Raw genomic sequence first — 11,810 nt, forward strand, 5'->3', positions numbered from 1 at the left:
CAATCCAGTATTGCGTAGTTACTCTCTATTGAGAGAGAGAGAGAGAGAGAGAGAGAGAGAGAGAGAGAGAGAGAGAGAGAGACCTTTAATGGCATAATAGTTCAAAAAACTAGACACGCACACACACATATATACACATACACACATACTAAAAAAGGTCTCCACCAAACAGAACCCATTTGGAGTTAATAAAATAAAGGGGGGAAAGTAAGTATTACAGTCTCTAACCCTTAACTTCCATACACATGATAGGATCTCAGCGACAGCTGCAGTAATTTCAGGAGATTTGTCTGATAGCAAGAAAACTAGGTCATTATTAGTCATAGATTTTGCGGAAGAAAGAAGGGGACTCTTCATTGAATTGTACACCATCGTCTTGAGAATAAATTCTCACTGACAGTAAATTCTGAGGCGCGATACTTCAATGTGTCTCCACTGTATAACGATCAAAATCCATTTATAAAGACTCCGGCGACCCGACAGGTAGCCACAGATATCCTCCTGTTGCCGTACAGTTTTTGCCCAACTACCAGAGCATCCACACATCAGCAGTGATGCGTTGACATCACTTCTGGTGGACAAAGGAAGTGACGTCACTGTGTTCCCGGCGACAGAGGCCTAGCCTCAGTTTGCTGCCGGTAAGTCTCCCGACCGGTCAGCCGATCGGTGCCGGGGAGGTGCAGCCCTAGAGTGGGGGATGCCCCGCCTCCAGAAGAGGTCACAGAACCCGACTTCCCACGGTCACCTCAACATGCGCCCACAGTTGAGCCGTGAGAGGATTTGCACAGCAGAGTTCAAATAGGATCGCCTTGGGTACAGTCCGAGTGCTGAGAGCCCGTATGGTACAGCGGACAGTGCTGGACTAGGGTCCTGGGGAACCTGGGTTCAAATCCCTCCTCCTTCTGCGAAAGTTCACCGAGTGACCCTGCTTCCATCCTGAACTCTCAGCCTGGCCCTACCCTACAGGGTTGTTGAGAGGGAACAGAGGAGAACAGTATTCGAAGCCGCTTTGAGTCCCAGGTGGGGAGAAAAGCAGAACGTCAGTAAAGAAACATGTTTTACTGCGCCATGATCCATCAGCCAGTCAGCAAGATTTGTGGTCATTTCCAGGGAGTTTTTGCATTGCAGAAGCAACTGTTGGGTGAACTTGTGATCCTCTGCACGTGTACAAGTCTCACTTTACTCACTGGGAGGTGATGTTCAAGTGTGCATAGGATTGCATGCCTAACACTGCAGTTGTGCAGAGTTTACACCCTTCTCAGTCCGTTGTAACTCTTTTTACGACTGCATTGTTAATTTGAGCATTTGGGAATGCGGCCACTCCTTATCTCGGATCTCTGCATAATATTTTTGCCAAGTGCGTTCCTCTTAACGTTTCTGACGGTCACGCGTCATTTCTTTTCCCTTGCGTTTGCAGGTGCATCATGGGGTTTGTGAGCAAAGAGAAGCAGCGGGTTTTGTTGAAGGACAAGATGCCCGGAACGTTTCTGTTGAGGTTTAGCGAAAGCAATTTAGGAGGGATTACTTTTACTTGGGTCTACAGGTCAGAAAGTGGTAAGTGCTCGGTTTGTAAAGTTGTGTTTGGCAACAGCTCCACTCTCCGAGAAGCAGTTTGGGGATTTTGTGTGTGTATTTTTATATGTGCGTGTGTGTGTGTGTGTGTGCCTGGAAGTCCTGGCGACCACCGGTGACTGACCCCTACTGGCGGCCTGGAGGATACTCAGGTGGCTGAGTAAAGCCTGCCCCCGCCTCCCGCCTCTGGCATTCCAAGGAGGTCTCCCATCCAAGTTCTTGCCAGAATTGATCCTGCTTAACTTCTGAGATCTGATGCGATCGAGCTTGCCTGGGCAAGAAGCAGTTTGGAAATGAAGCGCAAATCTAAGAGGTGTGTCTTCGAAGAACTTCCATGCCAGACATCTCTTTGGAAGTGGAGCGCTCGTCGTGTTATTGTTCGGAGGTATTATTGTACACGTACTGTAGTCGCTGGCATCTTTCAGGGTGGAAAGCAAAGACTGAGTACAAACGTTTCACGGTCTGAATTCCAAGAAGCGGCTAGGAAATAGATGAAGGGAAGGGAGAAGCAATTGGAAGGAGAGGAATGGCCGAGGTCCCCGCTGCAGCAACTGGGGAACTCCCCAGTGCAGCAACTGGTGGCAGCTACAGGCATAGAAGAAGAGAAGAGATTGGATTTATACCCCGCCCTTCACATAGAGTCTCAGAGTGGCTTACAAACTCCTTTCCCTTCCACTTCCCACAACAGACACCCTGTGAGGTAGGTGGGGCTGAGAGAGGGCTGAGAGAACTGTCCTTGAGAGAACAGCTCTGAAAGAATTACGGCTTGCCCAAGGTCATCCAGCAGCTACAAGTGGAGGAGTGGAGAATAAAACCCAGTTCTCCCAGGATTAGAGTCCACACACTTAACCATTATATCAAACTGGCACAGACAGCTTCAAGAGGGGATTGGATAAACAGATGGAGCCGAGGTCCATCAGTGGCTCTTAGCCACAAAGTATAGGTAGGAACTCTCGGTCTGGGGCAAGTGATGCTCTGTATTCTTGGTCCTTGCGGGGGGGGCGGGCTGGCAACAGTGAGAGGGCTTCTAGTGTCCTGGCCCCACTGCTGGACCTCCTGATGGTTCCTAGGTTTTGGCCACTGTGTGACACAGAGTGTTGGACTGGATGGGCCATTGGCCTGACCCAACATGTCTTCCCTTATGTTCTTATGTCTCAGGCAGTGATGCTCTGTCTTCTTGGTGCTTGGGGGAGAGTGGGATTGCCAACCTCCAGGCAGCACCTGGGGATCTCCTGCTATTACAATTGATATCCAGATGTTTCCAAGATCAGGAAATGGCTGCTTGGGGGGTGGGGAGTGGAATCTATGGCTGAGGTCCTTCCCCAAGCTCTGCCCTGTCATGGTCCACCCCTAAAATCTCCAATTATTTCCCAATCCAGAACTGGAACAGTTTAGCTCAAGCTTATTGGAGTTTAGAAGCTAAGCAGGGCCAGACATTAGAAGAAGAGCCCTGCTTAGACCAGTGGTCCATCTAGTCCAGCATCCTGTCTCACACAGGGGCCAACCAGTTCCTCTGGAGGGCCAACAAGAGGGCAGAGAGGCCGAGGCCTTCCTAAGAACATAAGAAGAGCCCTGCTGGATCAGACCAGTGGTCTATCTAGTCCAGCATCCTGGTCAAACAGTGGCCAACCAGTTCCTCTGGAGGGCCAACAACAGGGCACAGAGGCCGAGGCCTTCCTAGGAACAACAGAAGAGCACTGCTGGATCAGACCAATAGTCCATCTAGTCCAGCCTCCTGTCTCACACAGGGGCCAACCAGTTCCTCTGGAGGGCCAACAACAAAGCAGAGAGGCCGAGGCCTTCATAAGCATTACTAGTTGACTTCCATTTCCTTCAAATGATGATTGAAGCTCCAAGTTTGGAAAATACCTGGAGATTTGAGGGGTGGAGCCTGAGGAGGGCGGGGTTTGGGGAGGGGAGGGACCTCGGTGGGGGCATAGTGCCATAGAGTCCCCCTTCCAAACCGGCCATTTTCTCCAGGGGAACTGATCTTTGTCTCCTGGAGGTCAGTTGTAATCCCAGGATATCTCCAGCTACCACCTGGAGCCTGGCAACCCTACACTGTTAGCAGGTATTCAAAAATCCGTCCTTTTGTAACACCATACCTGGTCCTGATACTGCATTCTCAGCAGGGGTCATTCAGTAGAAAAAGAGGTGCGGGAGCTCATTAGCTGAGAACTGTCATCTCAAGGGGTTCACAGCTTGCAATGCAGAGATCTTTCTGTTGGTGAAATGGCTTTTCCTTCTGCATTGAGAACTTCAGCCCCACCAGGAAAAAAATAGCCCCACAAGCCACCAAACCCGGGCTATGGGCCTGCCCCAAGAAGTTTTGCTGAATGTTTAAAAAGAGGAGAAGGAGGAGAAGAAGGAGGAGGAGGAGATTGGATTTATACCCCACCCTTCACTTGGAGTCTCAGAGCGTCTTACAAACTCCTTTCCCTTCCCCTCCCCACAACATGTGCCCACCCCCTGGGCTCTTTACTGCCGGAGCTCCGCTCCTGTGCGCTCCTGCAGGAAATGACCCCTGATCCTCAGTAACTGGATGTAACTACGAATGCTGTCTGAACTGCTATCCTCTTCCTCCTTCCACAATCAGCCGCACAAGAATTTCTCCTGTAAATGTTTTTTTCTGTCATTTTAAAATATTTTTAAAAGGTGTGCACTCCTTTAAGCGGAGTGGCGTGCTGTAGTTGACTAATTCCCACACTGAGCCAAGGGGGTTGGAGTAGGTGACCTCTAGGATCCCTTATAATTCTGTGTCAAGAAACCGAACTCCTTTAAGAGAGTTTTTCTGCCTAAGTATTAGCTTTCTTGACTACAGAAGTCATCACCCGCACCTGCTGGCGTCTTATCAGAATTGGCAGAAGTGATTAACTTGCAGCAGCTGAGAACTGTCATCTCAAGTGGTTGACAGCTTGCAATGCAGAGATCTTTCTGTTGGTGAAATGGCTTTTCCTTCTGCACTGAGAACTTCAGCCCCACCAGAAAAAAAATAGCCCCGCAAGCCACAAAATCCTGGTTACGGACCTGAAGTAAATCCTTGTTGGTAGATAACAGAGCACGGTGAAAAATACCGCGTGAATATCCCACATAATGTTGGGGAAATAGTCAAAAATACTTAAATACTCAGAGTTTCAATGGATCTTGCTTCACTGGAGAAGAGAGATTTATTTGTGTTTTAAAATACTTTATTTCTAAGGCTAAAGGGTACACAGGGAAGCTACAAAAGTAACAAACCGTAAGAGCTACATTTTCTATGTCTTAGTGCTAACAAAACATGGTTACAAGCAGTGTTCCCTCTAAGCTGAGTTAGTGTGCACCAGCTCATAGTTTTTTAGCCTCTGGCTCACACATTTTTGCCTTCGCTCAAGAAGGATGGCTCCAGAGCAAACTAATTTATGCAGTAGCCAAATTTGCTCACTCATAACTTTCATGCCAGTAGCTCACAAAGTAGAATTTTTGCTCACAAGACTCCGCAGCTTAGAGGGAACATTGGTTACAAGAGACATTCACAATGGTGGAGAAACACCTTCTTCTTGACCCCTAGAAGGAAGTCACCTGCAACAAACAACCAATCTGTATCACAATAGAAGCTACTTTTCCCGGGCTAATTCCCCATTGGCTCTGTGCCAGGTTTCCCTTCCAGGTCAGTCTAAACAATAGCATAGAAAGGTAAACAAGTTAACCCTATAATGGCGGGAATCCGAGACCTTGCAAACACATACATTTCCAACACATAATACAGAGGGGGGGTGTGTTGCTTAATTGCCTTTGCGGCAATGTTCCCTCTAAGCTGTGGAGTCTTGTGAGCAAAAATTCTACTTTGTGAGCTACCGGCATGAAAGTTGTGAGTGAGCGATTTGGCTGCTGCATAAATTAGTTTGCTCTGGAGCCATCCTTCCTGAGAGAAGACAGAAATTTGTGAGCCGGAGGCTAAAAAACTCTGAGCTAGCTCACAATAACTCAGCTTAGAGGGAACACTGCTTGGCGGTGGTGTGCCTTCTGCTGTAGCAACCCCAGTCCCCAAGGGTCAGCGCAGGAACCCTTAAGTGGACAAAAAAGCACAAGGGACCTTTGAATCGTGTTTTCAGATGCTGCTCGTTGCTAATGATCCAAATTAGGTTTGAGGCTCAGGGAGTTTGCCATCCCTTGCCAGCAACTTTGTTGTCTCCGCAGGAGAGGAGATTTACCATTCCGTCGAGCCGTATAACAAGGGTCGTTTAACCGCGTTGCCATTTGCCGACATCTTGCGGGATTACAAAGTGATTGTGGCCGATAACGTTTCGGAGAACCCACTGAAGTACCTTTATCCGGACATCCCCAAAGATAAAGCCTTTGGAAAACACTACAGCTCCCAGCCAAATGAAGGTGGGGTACCGGTTCGGCGGTCCTCTTTCTTATTAACGTTATTTTTTCTCCTTGTTCTTCGTAAAATTGGGATATGTGAAAACCACACGTGGATTCCTCCTCTGTGTGGCGTAATTGCGCCGAAATTACATTACGCTTGGAAGAAGAAATAAAAACCAAAGATGGAGAATGCGACATTTACACCACAGGAGGTGGCGGCGGCTACAAGCATGGACGGCTTCAAGAGGGGATTGTTTTATTAATTTGTGTAGAAAGTATGAAGAAAAGATGGACCTTTAGAGGCAAAGTGCACACTAGTGCAATGTTCCCTCTAAGCTGAGTTAGTGTGAGCTAGCTCACAGTTTTTTAGCCTCTGGCTCACACATTTTTGCCTTAGCTCAGGAAGGATGGCTCCAGAGCAAAGTAATATATTCAGTAGCCAAATCGCTCGCTCTCAACTAGCTTTAATGCCAGGAGCTCACAAAGTAGAATTTTTGCTCAGAAGACTCCACAGCTTAGAGGGAGCATTACACTAGTGTGCACTTTGCAAGAGTCCCCAACTTGGTTGGATGTTTTGGGAGGCAGAGATTTTGAGCAGAAGAACTGCAAGTGAGAAAAATGTCCAACAGGGGAAGAATTAACCCCCCTTTTCCACCCTGTGTTACTCTGCTCCAGATGTCAGGGTAAAATGGTTTGTTGTTTGCTGAGGTTTGGAGCGTTAAATATAGTCATGATAGTAATGTAGCTATAATATATAATAGTGACTTTTTGAAATAGAGAGCGGGTTAATTTTTTGAATGGTGAATAGGTTAATTTTTAAAATATGATTAATTTTATATAGTTTCTTCTTGCATAGCTTGGTAGGTCTTGCCTCAGTGCAATTATTTCATGGGTGGGGGGGACCATGGCGTGAACAAGGCACAGCATTATGCCTGGGGCAGTGATGCTTTTGGTGATTGGGGGGCAACAATGGGAGGCCTTCTGGAGTTCTGGTCCTGCTGGTGGACCTCCTGATGGCACCTGGGTTTTTTAGCCACCTTGTGACAGAGAGCAATGTTGGACTGGATGGGCCATTGGACTGATCCAGCATGGCTTCTCTAAGGTTCTTATGTCTGGGGTATTCATGCTCTGTATTCTTGGTGCTTGGGGGGCAACAGTGGGAGGGCTTCTGGAGTTCTGGCCCCACTGGTGGGCCTCCTGATGGCCCCTGGATTTTGGCCACTGTGTGACATAGAGTGTTGGACTGGATGGGCCACTGGCCTGATCCAACATGGCTTCTCTTATGTTCTGTGTACAGTCCTACCACATGTAGAACAATAGACTAGATTGATTGACATGTAGTTCCGTATGCAGGGGGGAGATTGGTAGGCCCAAAGAGCCCCGGACAGGGCAACCCTCCTGCCTCCACCCAACTTAACCCCGGCTTGGCTGTGCGTCCGCAACCGGGGGGGGGAGAGGAGGATGCTTACTCTTGGCTTGGCTTGCACCCTTTTCCTTCGAAGCAGTAGCCGCTGGCTTCCACGGACTTCCAGGGACTCTTGGCAGCAGCTGATCCTGCCAGCCGCACTCCTGGCGACGGCCGTTTTGCTCATCTCCTTTGCAGCAGGAGCTGCCAGCTCGCGGTGGCCCCCACTCACCTTGAGCAGGGTGCCCCCCCCCGGACATTTCCCAGTGGCTCTAATGGCCAATCCACCCTAGTCTCCATGTGGATATCCAAGTGGCATCCCAGTGCAAGCTATGGAGATAGATCAAGATGGGTGGCCGTGTTAGGCTGTCTGTAGCAGTAGAGAAGAGCGAGAGTCCAGGGGCACCTTAAAGACTCACAAAATCTGTAGCAGGGTGTGAGTCTTCGTGAGTCACCGCTCACTTCTTCAGATACAGCCAGAATGGGAGTCCATGGGTGTGTTCAGATGGGGCGTTTCAGCCGGCATAAAATGTACCGGTTGGAACCGGTGCAGTTTATGCCGGCTGAAACGCGATCACACTTACCTCCTGTCTGCGGAGCCCATTCACATGCAGTGGGCGTCGGCGTTTGTTTTTTTTAAACTCAGTTTGAGCATGCGCATAGGCAGCCATCCACAGAATGGCGATCTTCGCGCATGCGCAAAAAACCCAGTCTTACATTTAAACTTTAAAGGTAAGGATTTACCTTTAAAGTTTAAAGAGCAAAGTAGCCTCCCTGAGGTCCCGGACGCCTCCGAAACGCTAAACTAAGGCCCTTTTCTTTTTTTTAAACAAATGCCAGGGCGAAGCTTCGCCCAAGCGCATATCGCCTTTAAAAAAAAATGGCGGGCAAAAATCGGAAGCCTCAGGCTTCCGAACGGAAGTTGTTTCTCAACAGTGGAGAGCGATCAGACGGGGGGTAAAGCGATTACAACCGTTGTACTCAGGATACCACCACTTGGGGACCTAGTGGCAGAATACAACGGTGTAAAGCTCTTTGCAATGGTTAGGGACGGAAGGCAGATGTTCTACGTGTGATTCCAACCGGCACCTATTCCGTTGCAAATGCCCCGTCTGAACGCACCCCATCTGTCCTATCTTGGAGAGTGGAGGGATTTCAGACGCCGAATGACAATAGGACTCCAGTCTCCAAGATAGAAGGACAGATGGACTTCTATTTGAGCTGTATCTGAAGAAGTGAGGCCGTGACTCATGAAAACTCCTCCCCTGCCGCATATTTTGTCAGTCTTTAAGGTGCTACTGGACTCTTGCTCCTTTCCAGTGCAAGCTGAAAACCAGAGCATCTTCAGAAGCCATGAACAAAAGCCTACGGTTTTATTTACCCATTTATTTTATTGCATTTCTTTCAGTGTTAAGACCTACGGAAGGAGGAGACAAAGGCTACGTCCCCTCTGTATTTATCCCAGTCTCCAAAATGTAAGTACCAATTATTTTAACGAGTCGTCCCCAGGCCTCTTAGCTTTTGAAGTCTCGGAGACCAGCCCAATCAGAATGTTGTCCTTAGCCGAGAAGTGAAATTCCTTGAGCTGCCGTTTTCTCAACGTTCGTTCCTAGTGCTTGATCAGTCATAAAGCACAGACCAAGACCAGACTCTCCAGATTCATTAGACAGTTTCAGGGAGGACAGATTTATCAGTGGCTACTAGTCATGGTGACGAAAGGGAACCTCCACGTTCAGAGGCAGTCAACCTCAGAATCCCAGTGCCAGGAGGCAACATCAGGGGAAGGCTTCGGCCTCTACGGCCTGTTGTTGGCCCTCCAGAGGAACTGGTTGGCCACTGTGTGAGACAGGAGGCTGGACTAGATGGACCACTGGTCTGACCCAGCAGGGCTCTTCTTATGTTTTTAGAAAGGCCTCGGACTCTCTGCCCTGTTGTTGGCCCTCCAGAGGAACTGGTTGGCCACTGTATGAGACACAGGAGGCTGGACTAGATGGACCACTGGTCTGATCCAGCAGGGCTCCTCTTATGTTCTTAGGAAGGCCTCAACCCCTCTGCCCTGTTGTTGGCCCTCCAGAGGAACTGGTTGGCCACTATCTATGTTCACACCATCATGGATTGCTCCAGAATCAACTTACATACAAACTGAACAATGGCTGGGTGTCCTAACATGGAAAGACTAAGGAAAAAGAGTTATAGGAAACAACTCAGATCTAAAGATGCATTCAGACCATGTGGATATATGGTGTTGAGTCTGTATATCCAGAATGCTTCTCTTTTCAAAAGGACCTTTCACATATCCTTCCTATCATATTTGCTAGATTTAATGACTTCTAGAACTACAAATTTAAAGTCATCATATCTATGTCCTTTGGAAACAAAATGGTCTGCGAGGGGAGCTTCCAAGTGACAGGATGCTGGAATAGATGGGACTATTTGTCTGACCCAGCAGAGCTCTTCTTATGTTCCCCGTCTGGTTGCTCATGAGTAGGAGTTTTGAACTTGCCCCCATAGCATTTCATCTGTCCTTTGAACCTAGTGGTTGGTTCTCTTTTGTCCCTGGATCCAAATTCCCTCGTCTTGCACGTCATCCGCTTTCCCTTGAACCCAGTCACAGTTACGTCAGTCTCCAATAATAAACAAGAAATTCCTCCTCAATATAATGGTTTCTACCTTCTCAGTACAGGTTTGGGCCAGTTCCCTCCATTGGCCTTGGCCTTTTCAGTACCGACTTTACAATTCCTGAGGCGATATTTATTTATTCACGGGGTTTATGTCCCTTCTTTTGGCCCAGTCAAGACCCCTGAAGGCCGCGGACAACTAGAAACAGGGCTGGATAAAAAAAATAGGCCATAAAACAAGTTAAAACTCACACTGGAAATACACATCTCTGAAAACCCAAGAAGATCAGTTAGGAAGATCGGGGCAGGAAGGAGGGACCACGAGGGAATGCCAGACAAAACAGAGGTCCATCAGTGGCTATTAGCCACAAGGTGACAGCATTCCGTGCGCCTTGGTGTTTAGTCATGCCGGCTACATGACCATGGAAACGTCTTCGGACAGCGCTGGCTCTTTGGCTTTGAAACGTAGATGAGCACCGCAACCCTAGAGTTGGATTCAACTGGCTTTCGAGCAAGGGAACCTTTACCTTTACCTATAGATAGGGGCTCCGGGGCAAGGGACGCTCTGTCTTCTTGGTGCTTGGGGGAGGGGTCAACAGCGTGGGGGCGCGCGTCTAATGTCCTGGCCCCACTGCTGGACCTCCTGATGGCACTGGTATTTCTGGCCACTGTGTGATACAGAGTGTTGGACTGGATGGGCCTTTGGCCTGATCCAACATTGGCGTCTCTTATGTCCTTAAAACCAAACAAGTCTTCACCCGCTGGCAGAAGATGGCAACAGAAGGGGACAAACGAATATCCCCTTGGGAGGGACTTCACAGAAGCCCTTCCTCAGGTTGCTATCCCTGAAGGCAGGGGGCACCCAAAGTGAGGCCTCAGAAAGTGACCGCAGTGGTAAGGTGGGTTCTTCTGGGAGTAGGCGGCCCAGTGTCAGGTTCCACAGCCAACAACTGAGGATACGCTTCATGGAAAGGTTATACTTTATTGAAGAGCTATAGATGCATTAACAAAGGCACTGTTAAGAATGGCGTCGCCCCTACAAGCATAATGGGATATAGGGTATTCGTATGCACCCCCCACCCTTCCTTAGGCCAATTAGCCACATTCCCACGCGCGGGAGGAGGAGCCCCAGGCCGTTAGAGCCGAAGCTGAGAACCGAAAGCGCTCCCACGGTTCCCTAGAATCCCAGGCACAACACTCCACCTGCAAGGAGCGTTACAGAAGCTGAAAAAGAATGCAGTAGTCCTGGCAAGCTAGCACCCCCACCCCCAACCCTTATGGCAGCATAGCTGACACCCAATATCTCCGACAGAGGTTCTGTTGAGAGCCAGTTTAGAAGAAGAAGAAGAAGAAGAGATTGGATTTATACCCCGCCCTTCACTTGGAGTCTCAGAGCGGCTTACAAACTCCTTTCCCTTCCCCTTCCCACAACAGACTCCCTGTGAGGTGGGTGGGGCTGAGAGAACTCTGACACAAACTGCTCTTTTTCAAGGACAGCTGTGCCGGAGCTTGTGACTGACCCAAGGTCACATCAGCAGGTGCAAGTGGAGGAGTGGGGAATCAAACCCGGTTCTCCCAGATTAGAGTCCGCAGCGGCCCGTTAAGAGAAATCCCCCAATGAATGGGAGAGCAATGTCCACTAGCAAGGCTTCTAAGTTCTTCCATTTCTGTATCGATCAGTCTCTGTTTAATCATGCCAAAAGCGTACTTCTCCGAAAGAAGGATCAAATCATCCATGCTGAGCCCCATCAGTGTAATTTTCCCTTCAACACGTGTCAACCAATCTGATAGGTGAGATTCGCATAGCATATAAGTGATGAGACTATTAGGCTCACTTCTATAGAGGAGGCGCAGCCAGAATTTAAAAG

The 11,810-nt window shown here is 48.8% G+C and overlaps 1 protein-coding gene across 1 annotated transcript in view; it reads left to right on the forward strand.

Annotated features, from left to right (window-relative positions):
* Positions 1-11,810, forward strand: part of LOC107116065 (signal transducer and activator of transcription 4-like) — a gene marked incomplete at both ends in the record, with an annotated part of 17,628 nt that overhangs the window by 4,222 nt on the left and 1,596 nt on the right. The window contains 3 exons of the mRNA XM_015417927.1: positions 1,418-1,554; positions 5,749-5,940; positions 8,733-8,799. Of these exons, the coding sequence (XP_015273413.1) occupies positions 1,418-1,554; positions 5,749-5,940; positions 8,733-8,799 (396 nt within the window). The remainder of the gene's footprint in view (positions 1-1,417; positions 1,555-5,748; positions 5,941-8,732; positions 8,800-11,810) is intronic.

Source organism: Gekko japonicus, unplaced genomic scaffold (genome assembly GCF_001447785.1).
Source record: "Gekko japonicus isolate JY-2015 unplaced genomic scaffold, Gekko_japonicus_V1.1 scaffold6320, whole genome shotgun sequence".
NCBI classification, from domain to species: Eukaryota; Metazoa; Chordata; class Lepidosauria; order Squamata; family Gekkonidae; genus Gekko; species Gekko japonicus.